Source organism: Zootoca vivipara, chromosome 5 (assembly GCF_965207765.1).
Source record: "Zootoca vivipara chromosome 5, rZooViv2.hap1.1, whole genome shotgun sequence".
In the NCBI taxonomy this organism is placed as follows: domain Eukaryota; kingdom Metazoa; phylum Chordata; class Lepidosauria; order Squamata; family Lacertidae; genus Zootoca; species Zootoca vivipara.
Window position 1 is genome coordinate 58,045,845 of NC_142588.1, and position 19,639 is coordinate 58,065,483.

General features: G+C 39.9%; 1 protein-coding gene across 1 annotated transcript in view; it reads left to right on the plus strand.

The window, feature by feature from the left end:
• The window catches only part of NGEF (neuronal guanine nucleotide exchange factor), a 59,778-nt gene that overhangs the window by 32,268 nt on the left and 7,871 nt on the right, over positions 1-19,639 (plus strand). Inside the window, exons 6-12 of the mRNA XM_035133109.3 lie at positions 1,986-2,260; positions 8,514-8,674; positions 10,727-10,879; positions 15,008-15,137; positions 15,593-15,667; positions 17,607-17,696; positions 19,172-19,335. Of these exons, the coding sequence (XP_034989000.2) occupies positions 1,986-2,260; positions 8,514-8,674; positions 10,727-10,879; positions 15,008-15,137; positions 15,593-15,667; positions 17,607-17,696; positions 19,172-19,335 (1,048 nt within the window). The remainder of the gene's footprint in view (positions 1-1,985; positions 2,261-8,513; positions 8,675-10,726; positions 10,880-15,007; positions 15,138-15,592; positions 15,668-17,606; positions 17,697-19,171; positions 19,336-19,639) is intronic.

Genomic DNA, 19,639 nt, shown 5'->3' on the forward strand with positions numbered 1-19,639 from the left:
GGAAGCTAACAGGAAAGTACATGGTTTCCAAGGTACAGTTTCTCCTACTGCTATTTTAATCCCATTCTGAATAGTGTTCCAGAAAGAAGCGATTACTGAATATACTTACACTATGGGAAAAAGCTCGTTCCTTATACCACTTCCCCATTATAAATCATGTGTATTATCTAAGATTATAAGCTAAATATAGTTTAGTATACAGAAATATTAAAGTACTTGACACAGAGGTATGTGAAGCAGTTCATGAGTTACAATTTTGATTTTCTTTACATGAGATAAAATGTAAAATTGTACTGAAATAAATATACTTTTTAAAAAGTCCATTCTCTGCTTACTGGAGTTGAAGAGGAAAGCCATTTTAAATTGCATTTAACTTTCAAATGAATGGAGTGGCTTGCAAGAAATTAGCACAAACTGGTGCTAATTTATTTATAATAGGATTTATAGTTTTATCTGGTGGAAGATTTTATTCTCCTCTTATAGGGCAGGCCCAGTGAAAATCCAAAATAAATTTTGTCAAACGCTGTGGTATTCTTGAAATCCCATAAGAAATAGTGGGATTTGGTTATTACTGTTACTATATATTATTACTATTTTCAGTGGTCTTTTATGATACTAAAAGGTAAAGGTAAAGGGACCCCTGACCATTAGGTCCAGTCGTGACCGACTCTGGGGTTGCGCGCTCATCTCGCATTATTGGCCGAGGGAGCCGGCGTACAGCTTCCAGGTCATGTGGCCAGCATGACAAAGCCGCTTCTGGCAAACCAGAGCAGCACATAGAAACGCCGTTTACCTTCCCGCTGTAGCGGTTCCTATTTATCTACTTGCATTTTGACGTGCTTTCGAACTGCTAGGTTGGCAGGAGCAGGGATCAAGCAACGGGAGCTCACCCCGTCACAGGGATTCGAACCGCCGACCTTCTGATCAGCAAGCCCTAGGCTCAGTGGTTTAACCACAGCGCCACCTGGGTCCTAATTGTGAAGTATTCCTCATATTTCTGCACAACCTGATACACAATTGCAGGAGCATTCTTGCGCTGTTAAAATTTGTTTTTTGAAGGTAACATAGTTACCATAGTTGGAAGACCTTGTATCTCATTGTGAATTGTGGGGTCCGACAGGTTTCATTATCTATTCCTTCATTGTCAACAAGTTGGTGAAGTTGCTGGATCAGGTCAAGTGACAATTTGAAATTATGTGCTCTCAGTACAGTCGTGTCCCTTGCATCTGTGACCAGAACATTGGTTAGCAGAAACAAAGATTGCTTCCAAACTATGATTTGCAAACCATTTCAAACCATGGTTTAAAATAATAGTTTAGAAACAATTCCTGTTTAGAACTAGCCAAAGTTTGCCCAATTTAGACATCACAGCAGGCTATGATATTGCAAGCCATGAAAGGGAAGAACATGAAAGGCAAAAGAGGGAGAGGACCATGTACCCATTCCTTATCTCCAAATTATACTCTAGATTTTGGACCAGCATGACAACTGACCTTGGCCTGAGTTGAGCTGTTCTTAATTGCTATTTGGTGGCTTTAGCTAATATGCAATATTTAGTCCTAGGCATGTCCAAGAGACTAGAATATTGCAGTCTAATTGGGTGGGTTTTGTCATGCTCAGAGTCAGATTGAGCATCATATTTGGGATTGGGCAGGAAATCCCCCAGGTTGGATAGGCTAATGACTCTAAGTTTTGGCTTTTCTTTTGCTTGCATCAACTAGAGCTATTTGTTCTGCAGCCATCTTTCAATGGCTTGTATGATGATACTGATTTAAAACACAATCCTGGAGACTAGGTATTTGGAATCACTACTCTAACATTGTTTCAGATTCCAGCTCTCCTTTTTCTAAGCTGTTCTGACTGAAGCAGCCAGGATACACAATATTCACAATTTGTGCAGTAGCAACTACTGTTGCTCGATCAGGACATGGCTCTGGAGGAGGAGACATTCAAAGAACAAATATGTGTGCTTTGGTGCTTTGTAGGGCTCTTGTATCAAGAATATCGGGATAAATCTACACGTCAGGAGATTGAAACCAGGCGGCTGCAGGATTCACAGACAGATGCAGAAGAATGCACAGCTACTGAAGACACAGCATCACAGACAGAAGCCACAAATACCGAAGAAAGCAAGGCTGTTCCCCAGATATGCTTGCTCAGGAATTCCACTTCCAGGTTTAATTTGTGGCAAGATCTTCCAGAAGTCAGGAGCAGTGGTGTTCTGAATATTCTCCAGCCAGATGAGATCAAACTTCAAGAGGTAATACAGCTGCAGGGAAGGGTGGATGAAAGGAGCATTGCACTGCTGACATTTTAGTGGAAAACTCTGTGGGTTGACTCATTTAATACAAAATGACACAGTTTAATGTTAATCTCATTGACTGTTTTGTGAAATCTTTAATTTACTTTCCTTGCTTTTGAAAAGTCAGGGCCATCCTGTTTTTTTTCTCAATCCCTGCCTGTTGCTGCCTCTAGAACAGGGTTGGGCTGCTATAGTAACATTAATGAAAGACAAAGCCCAGGGCTAAAGTTGCTAATACTGATAATGCAAGTGTCTTTAAGTACACCAAAAGCAATAAAGCAGACAAAAAGGCATGAGAGAGCTGTAATAAACTCTATGGAAGTGTGACTGAAGGACCATTGGACTACCTGTATATCCTTCTCCATAGGTGGAGATGGAGGCCTTCTCACTGTGGTATAAAAAAAAGCTCTGCTGTCAATAGGCTGTTAGGGCAAGGGATGGACACACTCCCATTCTCCTGGCACAGCCTTAACAAGCAAAAAAACCTGCACTAGCCCTGAAGGTCACAGCTGCCAAGTCTCCCGTTTTTCGCGGGAAACCCCCGTATTTAAATCCGTTTCCCGCTGTTATCCCGAATGGCAAAATATCCCGTAATTCCCCCGGCATAGCAATTTGGCTTCCCATTGAATGCAATTGGGGGGAGGATGAAAGAAAAACCCCAAACCAAAACTGATAACTAGGTACAAAGAAGGAGAGTGGAAGGAAAAAGCTGCCTCTCAATTTCTGTCCTGGAAGGTATGGTATTGAACTTGAACCTTCCCTTCCCTTCCCTTTTAAACCTCTATAAGATTTCTGTTAGAAAGAGAGAAAGAAATTGCAGAGAATGCAAATTAATTAATTGCATCAGTCCTTATTGTGAAAGATGTTGGAAGAAGCTCCCTTTCTTTTATTCAGAAATGACAGTTTTTAGATGAACTGAGAAACTAAACCATAATTTAGTCATTCACTGGGAATGGATGGCTTTCACCAAAGAGTCCTTCAGAATCTCAAATGATAGAATTCTTGATCTTATAATCAAAGTACTGTGCATAACTTATCACTTAATTATTTAATAATTTGGAGGTAAACAATGTCATATCAATTTTCTCAGAAGCATGTCAGAGGCTCCAGGAAATTACTAACCAGTCAGACATTTCTGTGTAGATTGCCTTAATAGTTCTTTCCACCAAACATCTATTTATTAGTTGTTCATTTTGGGCTGTGCAGCTTATAATCAAAGTAAAAGCAGTAAAATGTAAGCTATGCAGCAAAACAAACAAGACAGAAAGCTAAAAATAGAGCCAGCCAAGAGAAAATAATAGAGCTGTTAAACGTATACAAGAAAAATCCTTACTGGGGGTGGGGGGAATCAAGGGGAAGTTTTTGTTTAATTTTTAATGTTTTACTGTGTTTTTAATATTCTCTTGGGAGCTGCCCAGAGTGGCTGGGGCAACCCAGTCAGATGGGCAGCATGCAAATAAATAAATATAATAATAATAATAATAATAATAATAATAATAATAATAATGTAGCAAATTTAATACCTGTGTGAAAGATGCGATTACCTCTCTTCTGCATAACTATTAAAGGTGCAGAAGCCCTGTTTTGTTTTGTACCTCACCACCTGTTATACATTGAAGTACATATGCTCTTCAATACGGATAATCCAGTGAGCACATTTGGAATACTCTGTATGGATGTAGTCATCAGGAAAAGAATATTTAGGAGCTGGAGAAAATACAATCTGCAGGCTTTTACTGTGGTACAACGAGTGCTGGGCTAGACGGATCTTTGTTTTGATCCAATGTGGCCTTTTAAATGTTCTTTGTTTTGATTCAGTAAAGTCTTTTTAATGTGTAGAATCATACATAGTGTAAATGCAGAACAGCACAATGGAATTGTTGGGAATTCAGAATTCAGCATCCTGAATATTTCAGCTGCTATGGTAGTTTTTAAAGGAAATTTCTAATCTTTATAGTTGTACACACACAAAATAGGCTTAAAATGGTCAGAGTTCAGCTTTTCTGGGCAAAGCATTTTGGTTACCTTGGTGCATTATTTTTAATGGTGGAGAATATGCATACTTCCATAAGGCACAAAACTGGAGCAATCACTATATATGTCCCCATGGTTGACATATAGCTGCAATCCATATGCACTTGCCTGGGCATAAACGTCATTGAACTCAATGGAATATGACAGTGGTGGTCGTCTGATGTTATGCCTTGCTGCCATAACCGCAGCATTGCCTATTTTTTCCTGTTTTTGGCTGATTTTATTAAGTCTAAAAATAGTTGAAGAGTTGTAGGAGTAATGACAGGCTCCTTGCTCCAAGAAGGGATTTTAACTCCCAGGAAAGGTCAACCATTTCTTATTTACACTTTGTATGACCAGCCTGAGTGTTCGTATCATTTCCTATTTAGTAATTCTTAGTCTATAGATGTTTTAAGTTCAAAATCTGAGAGCTTTGGAAGGCAGATATTGCGGAATTAATGATGGTGATTATTTTCTTCGCCTTGCTTTCATATCATAACTGGGGCAGATTGAGCTGAAATATGGCTTAATTTAAATAGCTTTGTGCCTTATGCTTGTTTATAGTATGTGCTGCAGTTAAAATAGCAGAAAATTTAACAAGTATATTAAAGTATAGCAATTCAAAATGAATAGATCTCAATAGAGGCAGAAGAGATGCTAGATGCTAGAAGAGATACTTGTAAAATAAATGACCGCTCCCCACATGAAATGGGGGGTGCCTTTTGTGTGGTCGTGCGCAGCCCCCCGGGATCCCAGTGTGACTCCTGGTAGTTTGGGCTGGCCTCATCCTCCCCAGGTTGCATACTTGGAGGTCTCCGTCTACCTCAGCCAATCGCCCAATCCCACCTGGGGAGACGTTGCCAGGGGATCAGCCAGGTAAGGGGAGAGACCATCCTGCCCACACAACAGAAGGTGAATCTTACCTGTGAAGTGGCAGTCGGCTCCAGAATACGACAAAATAAATACATATTGTATAAATATACCAAAAAATGCAACAACAACAAAAAATGGTTGTTGAGGTGTTGATATTGTTTGAAAAAGGGGGGAGAACTTGACATAGAAGTATCCTTTTCAGTGACATCATACATAACATGTTGTTTCAGCCTAATACGTCAGTCAAGACGCGGTTATACAGGTCCAACTTTTTTCAAGGCCATAATTGAAGACACTGTGATGTTCCACAAAGAACAATGAAACTAGAATGGTGGCCTATAGCAACTTTAACAAATTTTTGTTCTAAATAGTACATGAGAGCTTCCTAGGATGGAGAATCAGAGCCACTTTTTTGTTTTTTGTTTTTTTGGGGGGGGAGAGCCAACTTTGAAGATGAGCAATTGCAACGAAGTGCAATAATCAAGGGTACTGTTTAAGGTTTCATAGGGAAGTAGGTAAGAGTCACAGCAAGGTGCTAGACGAATTTAATTTATTCCAAGGGTCTTTTCTTATAATGAAAAATTTGTCTAGTGAATCCCATAGGAATGCATTGATATTTTTTTTTTAAAAAAAATTGCCCATAGGAACGCATTAATTGAATTTCAATGCATTCCTATGGGAAACCGCGATTCGCTAGACGAATTTTTCATAAAATGAATTCGTCTAGCGAGGCAATCTCCGCTGGAAAAATCCTTTCGTTAAGCGGAAATTTTGTTAAGCAGGGCATTCGTTAAGTGAGGCACCACTGTATATTCATTATTCAGGATTAAATTAAAGTTAAAAGCATTTGTTATTTTTTAATGCCTAATAATAACCAGATGTAGTTGCCATATGTAATCTGGCACATATACAGGGGAGCTGACCCAAATGTTGGCACTAATGGCAACTGGAAAGGTTCTGGCTACTCTGAAAGGGGTCTGCATTGAGTCCAAGTGGCACAGTAACAGCACTAGCACAAGGGGCTCTGGAACTGACTGATTAAAATGATGGGAAATGAGTTTTTTTTTGGAGTGGGGTGGCAGTTTGCTTTCAAGCCTCTTATACCCTATCCCACTACAGCTTCTAATACTGCAGCTATTGGGAACTATTTACCCTTGCTTTACGCAGGTTGGCATTGAAGCAATTGTGGCTCAGGCCTTTATGCATACTGCAGCAACTACAGAACAAGACAGAATTCTTGTGCCCAACAAAGATTTATACCTAAAACAGTACAGACCATATTTAAAGCAATATAGGGAAATTTTGGTTGATCAATGCTAAGAAAAGGGAATTATATAAGTGTTATAAGTTATAAAGCGACAAAAGACCATAGGCAATGAAAAATGAATTGGAATGGATGTTGTGTCCTCAAGCGATGGAAAAAGTAAACTGCTTAGAAAGTGAGTGATAAAGTTATTTTGAAAAGGTTGACAGCGGTGAATCTATCACTATCCATAATAGTGAAAAGCGCACAAAGGCTGAAAGAATTAACTACGCATCTGTAAAGAAAGAAAGGAAATGTCTGCTAGTACATACAATGTTCCTAAATCTAGATCTGGATCACCATGTTTCTGTTTTTAAGCCTGTCCAAACAGGTTTTGGTGTGAGACAAAGCGGGGGGAATTAGGGATATAGGTTTCCAATAAACACAAATGCTGGTTCTAATTGAAAATTAGACTAACTGCACAAGATAGTGGGCTGAAATATTTTAAACTGCTAGGGGTTATAAGGAAAGAAAAGGAAAACTAATGGAATAATTATAAAAGTGACGGATAGCTTTAATTATCTAAACATCTGTTGAGAATGAATCACCAACGTCATTCTTAAGCTATATGGAAAATAATTGAAAGATGCAGAGGAGACAAGCCAGAGAGGAGACATTACTGGTACTCAGGTTCTTGTACTGGTCTGGCATGGAGAATGTGACTGTAATGGAGAAGACTCGGAACAACTACTTAGCAATTATATGAATTCCTAAATCTATTACTATATCATAAAAATACTTATTAATGATGATGCTAAGCACTGAGCTGTTCAAAGCAGTGAGTGAGCTTGAAGGCCATAACACTTATTTTGGCAATTCTAAATACATTTCTTCCTTCTTGGTGATTTTAGTCTTAATACTTTGTTGTACCCTATTCCAGTTCACATCCAAACTCTGGTCTTTGCTGTGTGCATTGATTTAAAACCTAGTCATCCTGGACTTGCACCATTTTTTTTCTGCCACAGAGAATTATCCTTGGATAATACCGGAATGAAAATCCAAATAGATTTTTGCAGGGAAGTGTGTAAAAATGAGGCTACTAACACTGATTCTCTCCCCCCCCTACAAAGGTTATGTGCATTTTACACCAGTATTTCACTACAGAAGACAAATGTTATGTAAGAATTGGAACTTAAATGTTACATTAGGAGTTGGACTTCCTTTGCTGCTTTTTCATGACTGAATGCAGTTATGAAACTGATTACAGTAATATGAACATTTATTGAACGTAATTAATATATTCAAAATGTTGCTTGTAGTGTTGTACCACATTTTTTGCACACCACTATTTGTTGAACTGGAAAGTCAGGTGTCAAAAGCTCTTTTTTAAATGTCCTCCCTTAGTTTTTTGTGGTTTTTTTTTGGCAGTTTGGCACCATTTTTCCACCAGCAAGCACTATAATGATGCAGCACATATAGCCTGTCAGATTTAGCTGCGTGACAGTGTCACTGACAAAGTCTTTGCAGTGTCGTCACTGATTGGAGAGGAAAGAAGGAAGGAATCCCTGTTGTTGCCAAGGAGAATGGCAAAATTCACATTCCTTGCTGTGCTCAGTTTTGCCTCTGGCCCCCCACCACTGGCATGTGGCCCCCCAGAATGTGGTGGCTCAGGGAGGAATGTGGTCCTCGAGTTCCCCACCCCTGTTACAGTATCTTCTGTACAGTTAGAACATTAAGTATTTCAGGTAGCATACTCAAGTTTCAGCTCTTTAGAAAAAGCATTCTGAGGTGGTTGCGGTTGTTTTAAACCTACATGTTCTGATTCAGCTGTAGCTGTACTTTGATTAGCAACTCCAGATGGGATGTTCAGTCCCATCTGCATCAATTCTGCATCCCAAAGTTCGTTGTCATCCAGATCCATATGGTGTGGTCTGGCTTGGTAATCGTGGTGGTAACTCTATAGAGCTGTGAGCTTCTGCCCTGTGACTGTGAATACTAGACGTGTGTACCCGTCACTGAGGCTTCCAGAGCCTTCACTTATATTATGCATCCTTCATATACAATTTTGGAATTCTTCTGCAGGCCATGTTTGAACTGGTTACCTCAGAAGCTTCGTACTACAAGAGCCTGAACCTTCTGATATATCACTTCATGGAAAACGAGCGATTGAAAAAGTTTCTACATCCTTCAGAGGCTCACATCCTCTTCTCCAATGTCCTCGATGTCATGGCAGTCAGCGAGCGGTAAGTCTTTTAGCGATTAATATGTGTAGGAATTAAATCTCAGGTTTGTTGCTGTCCCTGGGGGGGCTGTTAGTGTTTTCAGCTTCTGTAAATTATAAGTTAATGTTTCCCCTTTTATACTGTAGAGAAATGTCCATAACTACTATACTGACTTAAACAGCATTGTTGTTGAATCCCATACATAGTCCTTTATTTTGTACCAAAGTGATTACATATAAAAGGCCTTAAAATCAGGTGGAAACACAGTTCTCTCCCTATTATAGGGATGTGATTGTCCTGGGTGGGAGATGTGTGGGTGTCATTGTAGTGAGCTGCGAATTTGACTGGTCACTGCTGCTCTTCAGCATTATAATCATGCAGCATTGCCTCCCATTTCAGTCCAGTGCTGCAGGCCTCTCAGACCAGGCAAGATATAGAGGAAGGATGCCAGGATCAGAGGCCCAAGCATGTGTTGTGTCATATTCTGTCCTGCTCACCTTTCATTGGTAAATAGTAATGCCTAGGTATGCACTCATTTTGTGCTGTGGTGACTGGGTAAGAGTACAACTGATCCTTCACTTAGCAACAACAGTGTCATGGTTATTATTCAGGTTTGTCCTCATTTTTGGCATGATAGGTTTTGTGGGAAATCTCACCCTTTTCAAGGTGATAATACAGTGAGAATTCTGTGCATACAAATTCTGCTAATGTCTTCATTAATATATGTTTTCAGTGTATATTCTGCTAGTTAGTTGAGGACTAACTTAATTTCAGATCAGTGCTGAATCAGAAACAAGCCATATTATTTATTGCTGTTATGGCGTGCAAAAGGAAAAGGTAAAGGACCCCTGGACGGTTACGTCCAGTCAAAGGTGACTATGGGGTTGCGGCGCTCATCTCATTTTCAGGCCGAGGGAGCTGGCATTTGTCCACAGACAGCTTTCCGGGTCATGTGGCCAGCATGACTCAACCGCTTCTGGCACAACGGAACACCGTGACAAAAACGAGTGCTCATGGAAACACCATTTCCCTTCCTGCCGCAGCAGTACCTATTTATCTACTTGAACTGGTGTGCTTTTGAACTGCTAGGTTGGCAGGAGCTGGGGCAGAACAATGGGAGCTCACCCCGTCATGGGGATTTGAACCGCTGACCTTCTGATCGGCAAGCCCAAGAGGCTCAGTGGTTTAAACCACAGTGCCACCCACGACATGCATACCACAGTTGCTTGCATGCATTTATCTACATGCCTATTCCCTTCCTCACCTATACAGTACATAGGAAAAAGCTACTATCTCTTCCTGGAAATCAGACACTTTGTGTCTCATGTATACATTTAACTTAAGAAGAGCCTGCTGGATCAGGCCAATGGCTCATCTAATCCAGCATCCTTTTCTCACAGTGGCCAACTAGGCACCTGTGGAAAATCAGCAAGCAAGATTCAAGTATAAGAGCACTCACCCCTTCTGTGGTTTCCAGCAACTGGTATTCAGAAGCATTGCTGCCTCCAATTGTGCAGCGCAGAACATAACCATCATAGCTAGTAGCCATGGTGTGTCTACAAAAGCGTATACATATAGCCACATATCCCCCATTTTGCCTGATCTCCATGGGGGTGGGGTGGGGAGGAATAAAGTTTTCCTTCATAAAATGTCATTGCCAAGGATTAATCAATAACTATTTTCAACCACGTGAAATTCTCCACAATTCCCCTAGAGGGTAGCATGTCTCACTCTAAGGCGGTACAAGATCAAATTATTGCTGACGTTGTACCACTTATTAGTTAGACCTCTTCTATTAAAATAGAATGAAAATAACTGGACTGGTCTCAAAACTGACAGCCGAAGATTAGCTTGGTTGATACGTTCTCTGAGTTTTGGAAAGACTAGCAGAATAAATTTTGAACAAAATGCTTCATTTGGTTCATAGCCAAAAGTATTCCAGAATCTATTTTTATACTGTACATAAAAATAAAAAGACAGGAAGCAGAAGCCTCCATTTTAATTATTTGTGTTTGTTGGCTATGTTTGTTGTGGACATTGATGTCAATGATTAATTCTGGATTTCTTATTTAGTTTCCTCTTGGACCTTGAGAAGCGAGTAGAAGAGAACATTGTGATCTCAGATGTCTGCGACATTGTCTACCAGCACACTATTAATCATTTCTCGGTGTATGTAACCTATGTCTCCAACCAAACCTACCAGGAAAGAGCTTATAAGCAACTTCTGTGAGTGCAATTATTCAGTCATGGCTTGCTTATTAAATCCAATCAACTGCACATCAACTGAGACCGACCAATTAGACAACAGATGCCAAATGGTTTAGCACACCAGGGGTGGGGAGAGGGAGGAACTTTCACCCATGCTTAATAGGAACTTTTCTCCAAAATGTGCTTGGGTGTTCACAGTGCAATCCCATTCCCCACTGGATAGGAGATAACTAGGTAGAAAGCTGGGATTTGGTATGCAATCAGTTGTGAATTGTCATTTTGCATAATTTTGAAACATGCATCTTTTACTGGGTGTCTAACCATTTATAATGTCTAACCATTATAAATGATCTATTGTACTGGAAGGATAGCTCTGGTTGATTGCATCATTGCAAGACAAATGTATGAAATTATCCATAGTTGTGTCTGTTCTAATGGTTTTGTATTGGGCAAGATCATTTTGAAGCATGTGAGTGCATTTATGGCATGTGCAATTTGTCTAAAGATTTTTCAGTGTTGAACTGCCAACCTTTTATGTCCCCCTTGCTTATGATGAAGTGGAAGCAATTTAAAATTACAATCGACTCACAACCTTAATTTATTTCAGCAACCTCACTTCCTCCAAGTTCCATTCAAAGCCTTTTTAAAAAAAAAGGTGAAAAGAGGCAAAGTTTCTTACAATAAAGGGAATAATTTCTTATGTAAAACTCCTGGAATTCTTACTTAAAACCAAGCTTGCTCTTTGAATAATGAAAAATCTTGAGCAGTATGATCCTGTGCATGTTTATTCAGAAGTCTTACTGATATGTATTCGGTATTGTCCCACCTCTGTATTCAGTACCATTTACTCCCACCAAGTAAATGTGCATAGAATTGCAGCCTTTCTCCTTGCCAGTGCAATCCTGTGTGTGTTTACTTGGAAGCAAATCTCCCTCTGTTCAATGGAACTTACTTTCTAGTAAGTGTGTTTAAGTTTATAGTCTAAAAATTAAAAATGCTCATTCATTAAACATACCATCAACAGGACTAACATCCAACATACCATCTCAGGACTATTTAATTGCTCATCTTCTAACATTGTGTATGCCATCAAATGCCAACGGTGCCCTTCAGCTCTCTATATTGGACAAACAGGCCAAACCCTACGCCAAAGGATAAATGGACATAAATCTGACATCAGGAACCAGAAGACTGAAAAACCAGTAGGAGAACACTTCAATCTCCCAGGACATTCTATACAAGATCTCAAAGCAGCTGTTTTATTACAAGAAATTTCAGGAACAGACTGGAAAGGGAAGTTGCTGAATTGGAAATCATTACCAAGCTTAAAACCATGGAAGCACCTGGGATGAATAGAGATATCGGATTCTTATCTCATTATGCATGATCAAGCTTTCTTTAGCACCTCAGCCCAGGACTAATTGCAGCCATCAGCAACCATTAACACCCATCTACAGGTTTACCACTCCCATCAGCCCATCTCCCATTCCCACCCACCCCCACCACCCTCTGTATATATATAGGGTCTGACACTTCTGTTTCTAGTGTATCTGAAGAAGTGTGCATGCACACGAAAGCTCATACCAAAATATAAACTTAGTTGGTCTTTAAGGTGCTACTGAAGGAATTTTTTTATTTTGCTTCGACTCAGACCAACACGGCTACCTACCTGTATCCATTCATTAAAGTCCTTGTGTCAAGTGTAGCTGAATTTGATTAGGGAATCTGCTTTGGATGCTTTCATAATTTAAATTTAATGGTAGTAGTCTGCTAGGATTTGTAATGAGTCTTCTCAATGTACCCGCATTATATATTTGGTTCCTTCACAAAGGAGAAGAAGGGGTCTGGAAGCCTCCAAAGCATTAAGATAAAAATATTTTAAAAGGATCATGAAAGCTGGGAAATGTTTAGCTGCTTACTTGAATGCTCTGAATGTTTCAGAAATTTTCCACTGTTTAGCTCAATACTTTTTCTTTTTCATGTTTATTTTGGCCACTTTGTCTCTTCCGAGAAAGTGAGTAGAGTTAAGTAAGCTATTAAGCTACTATTCTAGTAAGGTTGGGGGGGGGGGGAACCTAATAACTCATCATGCAATTTAGTCATTCCTAGCTTTCATTGTATAGCTAGAATTTTAATATGCTCAAAGGAAGAGAGATAAATCCTTAAACGAATTAATTCCCTATAGAAGCAGACCTTGGTGACTGCTTCTAACCAGCAGCTAGGCTGTTTTATGAATGCTAGGAAATGATAGCAATCTTGCTCCTTTTCTTCTCCTTGCCATTCAGTCTCTGTTCTCGCTAAAGGAACTCCTAGTCAATTATTTAATAGTAGGTGACTAGATCAGCATACTTAGAGGTCTGTGATGACAAAGGATTAGAATCCCATTTGCCTTCAGTTTGACAGACTGAATATAGACAACACTGGGAAGGAAGTATGGTGGAGAAGGAGGTGTCAATAAGACCAAGCACAGACTTAAAAGTTAGCATAGTGCAAGTGCTTCAGCACTCTTTGACATCCCGGTCAAGGCACTGAAGGACAGTGAATTGATTTTCAAATTGTGAATGTGAGAGGCACCAATCTACTACTGGGAGCAAAGCAGCAATTCACATGTGTTCCACTGTTAATAGAAGGCAATAGCACAACAGGACAGGAATGTGGAGTCAGCTTGAACTCTTTCAAAAAAAGCTAATGTAGAAGTTTGGTTCAGTATTTTCTCAGTCACATATGTGGTGAATGGTCATACCATTCTCAGTTCCAGGGCCAATTCATAGGCCTGTTGCTAGTTCCATTCTTTCCTCCCTCTGCTCCGGGGGGGGGGGGGACCTTAGCTGGACCACACCAGGAACAGCATCCTCAGTGGTTATTGTTTTGCTGTTAACAGTCTTGTGTGCCTCAGGACCACAATATCTCAAGGGCTGCCTCTTCCCACATGAACCCAGCATTCATCATTGGAGGCCCTTCTTCATGTGTTTCTTCTGAGGGAGTTATGGATGGAGGCAACATGAGAACAGGGATTTTCAGTGGTGGCTCCTTGTGGAATGCTTTGCCTAGGGAGGTACTCCTGGCACCATAATTATCTATTGTTAGGTGCCAGGCAAAAAGGTTTATTTCCCCTAGACTTCCAGCCCTTAATTTGGAGTGTATTAGGCATACTTGTGCCCTCTTTGTTGCTTATTTTTTAGTGGGGGTGTGTTATGTCCTTTTTATGTTTATTATGGATAAGGTTTCATTTCATTTCATTTCGTTTTTTTCATGCTTGGTTTTAATGTTCGTAGCATTTTGTGAGTTGCTTTGGGTCACTTCTCATGAAAAAAGCAACTAATAAATGCAGCAAATAGAGCTGGAGTCTGATTGTGGCCTGAGTTGTTTTATCATGCTGGTGCTCAGACCTGTATGCTTCTTCCTATGAAGTGTGTTAATTAATAATTTGTGGGTATGGGGGTGTTCCAGAGACTTCTAAATATTTGGTATTAGTTATGAATATTGGTATTAGTTATAAATAGAAAGTTCCCTCACATTAATAGCCTTTCTGTCAGTGAGAAAGCGAATAATCTGAGCTAAAGAGTGTGTGCCTTTCTGTAGCACTGAATTCACACTAGCTGTAGCTGTGACAGATCCTGGCAGGTCTCCAGTAGTCTGAGATGCTTCCAGTTTATGCCAGATGAGTTTTTCCTCTTGTCATTTCCAGCTAGGCCTACCTCGGTTAAATCACTTGATGGAAGGCCTTGTTCCTATGACTATATGTATTTCACCTTACTGCAACAATCCAACTGTGTAAAGATATATAATTATGCCTCTGACTCATCCACTTGGACACACACCCCATTCACACACACCCACACACCCAGCATATGCTGCTAAGTCTGTATGTGCTACACATGTAAAAGCATTACTCTGGCTTAAACATTAAAAGCCTATTTTTCCATTCCCAAAGACTATTAATAGACCCAACTTTAAACCAAAATCCACTTAGTGCTAATATGCCCCTCCCCCAAATTGTAAAAAAAAGAAGAGAGAGAACAAAGCCAAATTCCAACCCTGAGTGTTGTGAAAATTAAAACACACATAGAACATGTCGGTTACTCACACAAGTTTAAAACTCAAGGAAATAACAAAACACCACTCTCCATCTGTCTCTGTTGTCAGCCAGGACAAGCCAGCTTTCCGGGAGGTGATCTCACATTTGGAACTGGATCCGAAATGCAAAGGCCTGCCTTTCTCATCGTTCTTGATTTTGCCTTTTCAAAGGATCACTAGGCTGAAGCTTCTGGTACAGGTATAACAGGGTTTTACTCTTCCCGTATACTGTATCAGTACCACCTTGCCATGTCTTAAATTGAGGGCACTGAGAGACTGAAGAGCATAAATGGGGAGGGAAACGCGCCACCAAGGAACATTCCTTGTGGGGAAATGTATCCTTTTATGCCCATAATATAATTGTCAAAAGGAAGAAGATTTTGCCTCCTCTCTCCATTTTTATACATGTGTTCAAGTAGAGCCTGTTTAGCAACATCAACAACCTACCATTGGCAGCCCAATCCACTCAGTAACAGTGGAGTAAAACAACATTATTTTGATAGCTTTCTGAGCTGGAATTTGAAACAATATATATATTGTAAAGGTGAATGATAGTCAGACCTGTTACAAGTATCCTAACCATAGTCTTAATCTTTTGAGGATTGAAAAACTCTTATGGAAATGTATAAAACAACCTTCCTTCATCTTGTACAGAATATCCTGAAGAAAGTGGAGGAAAAGTCTGAACGTGAAATCACTGCCCTTGAGGCTCACAAGGAACTGGAAACAGTAAGTCTCATCTGCCTTGTCAAAATATTTAGGATTTTTCGGAGCAAATGGGACTTCTTCTCTGCCTCTATGCAGAGAAAGTTGATGGCCATTGCCGTGTGTGTGTGTGTGTGTGTGTGTGTGTGTGTGTGCCATGCCATGTGATTGATTATGCAGGGTGGGTATTTTATTTAAGTTGGCACCCATGCCCCCCCAAATGTGTTTTGAAGAATCCCCCTACCCTCCAGAGTGGATTTGGAGGTGGGACATGTGGGGAAAGGAGAGGGAGACGTAGTCCCACTGTGTAGGCATTAGTCCTTGCGTTAATAGGATGACTTTGAATTTAATGCTTAATCATATATATCTGGAAGAAATAATATCCAAGGAAGAGTTGCCTCAGATTTCAGAGTGCAAATGCTGTAGTCAGACACTTGAAGGTGATAGATTCCATAGAGAGCAGTGATTTAATTAGCTGCCACCTGAAGCAGACTGTTAGTAGGTCAGACCTTATCCAAGAGTACAAACTTACTTTTCTGACCCAAAATCACGTGTGCCATAATATACCTTTTTATTAGTGCTTCAGCTATTTGAACTCCATTTCTAAGAAGCCACCTGACCTCCACTGTCCCTGCATGTTCACATGGAGACAGAAGATCTTCATACAGCCAATGCAGTCCTAGACCAAACTCATATGATCAATCCTATGGAAATAATCTGGAATGGACCATGTAGTGTGTAGGCCACACACAAATGTATACTGTACTTGGCATACTCACAAATGCAATTAGAGAGGCAACACACAAAGATGCTAAACACATGTTCCCCTCCCTGAAGTGGGCTAGATCATAAGTCCAGTCTAGTGTCATTGGGATCAAGTAGATTCTGATTCCTCTGAAGCCAAGTTTTAGTGGACCCTCATTTTCTATCACTACCTGTCTGCTAAATTACATAGGCCCCAGTTCCAGGCATGAACCTAGTAAATTGTACCTGAGTCTTCAATGATTGATGCAGCAAGCTGGGGTGGGAAGCCGCTTGAAAATGTACTTCGAAGTGAAGGCAACGCCTTCACCTTCCTTCCATCTGATGTCACAAATTATGCCAGGGGTGGGGAAGGTGGACATGGTTTAGGGAAAGCTATATTGTGAACTAAATTAGGGCCTCTGCCTGGTCTCATTAGGTCCATGGGCCTGAAGTCCCATGGCCCTGCTGTGAGGCTGCCGAAATGTGATGATGATGATGATGATAATAATAATTATAATTTATTATTTATACCCCGCCCATCTGGCCGGGTTCCCCCAGCCACTCTGCTGGTGATCAGCAGTTTGATAGCACACATACCTCTATGAATGTGAAACACAACCACCTGCATTGTTGAAAGCTTCTGAATTTGTGATAGAACTGAGCAGTCTAGTAAATCTGAGTTCCATTCCATTTTGGCTTGGTTCCACCATTAGGACTATAGTAAAATCTGAAAGCTTATATTAAATCAGAAATGTCTTGACTGTATAAAACTATGAAATCCACTGAGCTATAGCCCTTTCTCTTTCTAACCAGGAGCCAAAGTAAGCATTAGCAAGCCTCAACTCGGGTGATTCTTTCTTACTATTTTATTAATAGTAATTAATAATAATTACTTATTAAGTAATAATAGAGTTGGAACCTATTTCCCTTCATCCATGGGTGCATATCCCCCCTTATCTTACTGGGGTGAACAATGCTTTGATTCCCTTCATATGAGGTTGAGCTAATGCCTCGTCAGTGACGCTTACTTTGACATGAAAAGTTTATTATTAGAATCTTGTCGGCGTTGTGCTTTTATTTACAGAACCACTTCTGAATGAAGTTAAACATGCTCTTCTACTTCCACCTCATTCAATCTGTACTCGTTGGGGTTCCAATTTTCAACCCTGAGACAAGGAATCATGTTTCTGATATACTCTCATTCCTTGGTCTCTTCTAGGTGGTGAAGGCATGCAATGAAGGTGTTAGGAAGATGAGCCGTACAGAACAGATGATCAGCATCCAGAAAATGCTAGAATTTAAGATCAAGGTAAAAATGTAGGCTAAGTCCTAAGGAGAGGAACAGATATATGTTACATGGCAAAATCATTGATGAATTTAGCAAAACCGTTGCCCCAATTGTTATATTAAACAATCAGTGATCTAATTTAGTCCTGAACAGATCAGTCCTAGCTTTGGTACCCTTTTTAAAATGCAAGTCAGTGGCTGCTTTATGGACACCAAGTTGCCTGGCTACCCGACCTGTGTCTCCTGCTCCACTGACTAGATCATGGCAAATGTGTGCAGTGATTATGCGTGCTGAGCCATTCCCAGTCACTTGTATTATTTGTAACTCAGTGCTAACTAATATAGCTCTTTGGAGCTCTCCTCCAGCTCCTTTATCTGTTTTTTATTTGTATAATTTTCTTAGGAGTGCTACAGGCCAGCTGTGTGGTGTGAATTTTGTTTAAATTAACCTAAAGAGGCTCTTGAGGCAAGATATGCCAAAACATATCCCACTCTTCATTATTCTCCTTTTGCTTAGAATGAGACTTTAAAGTTTCCAATTGATAATTTCATTTCCTTTGATGATCTGCAATGGCCATGTATTTTGTTCCCATTATATACATCTTCAGAGAGCCAAATTTAATGTTACTTTTATTAAGCATTTCACAAGGTAATAGGAGAAAAAGGGGGGAATATGAGCATACCAAAAAGTTATAACTTTTACAATAAATAAAAGACAACATGCAGTTGGATGCTGTCGTTAAACTTCTCATTGCTGTATTGAACAAACACCATCCAGAAAATTATCTACTTGGCATTACTCCCTGAGCCTGATATAATTTGTAATTTTGGCAATCTTGGCTATTCACAGATCCTCTTTAAACAGATTTTAAGCCAAGGAGTGACAGCTTTTTTGAAATTCACTGCTAAATTAATTTTGGCTATGCACAGATGATTTGTAGCAAGTTCTAGGTCACATCTCTGTCTTTCCCTTCAGGTCATATTGGGTCTAATAGTGTTTCATATACTTTAATTCATCTTTTTAGTTCAATCTTCTCTTCCAGTACCTTTGTATTGCCTGATAGATGCTGCTAAATAGGAATGAAGTCATATTCTTCTCTTTATATATGAATGAAGTCCTCTGCAATAAAGCCACTTTTTCATATTTTGGTATCTTAGAGGGATGTTAAATACCTCTGATCAACATTTTACATTTTTTCCCCAGTTGACAGACACAAATTAATTTTAAGAGAACATTGACAGTTGCTGGAAACTCCAGGAGAGGATAGTGCTCTTGTGTTTGTGGTTTCCCCACAGGCATCTGTTTGGCCACTGTGAGAACAGGATGCTGGAGTAGATGGGCCATTGGCCTGATCCAGCAGGCTCTTATTAGGTTCTACCTGGAACAATATCTTCTATAGTTTATATTTAAAGCTTTCTTTTGCAGTGAATTCAGAGGGATTGCCACAAGATGCTATGTTGCAGTGCTCCTGATTATTATTTTATTTCCTTCATTAGTCTGTGCCCATCATCTCTCACTCCCGTTGGCTGCTAAAGCAGGGAGAACTGCAGCAAATGAATGGCCCCAAAACATCACGTACCCTCCGCACAAAGAAACTCTTCAGAGAAGTCTACTTGTTCCTCTTCAATGATTTGCTAGTGATCTGCAGACAAATTTCTAGGTGAGTTTGAAACAGAGAGGAAAAGAATTTGAGCTGTACTATGTTTATTCAGTCTCAGTTGGATTGGTCTCAATCCTGCCAGAGATAGTTTCTGATTGTTAATTTAATCTATTGATGTACTGCCCAAGCAGCTGTAGACGAATTTTCAGCACTCATAGTAAAGAATTAAGCAAAGGAGGGTGTTTATTCTGTTTTTCTGGGTTTTTTAAATAGACAATTCTTTACCTTTGCACCCCCCCTTCAAATTGTTAAAGGTAAAGGTAAAGGGAACCCTGACCATTAGGTCCAGTCGTGATTGACTCTG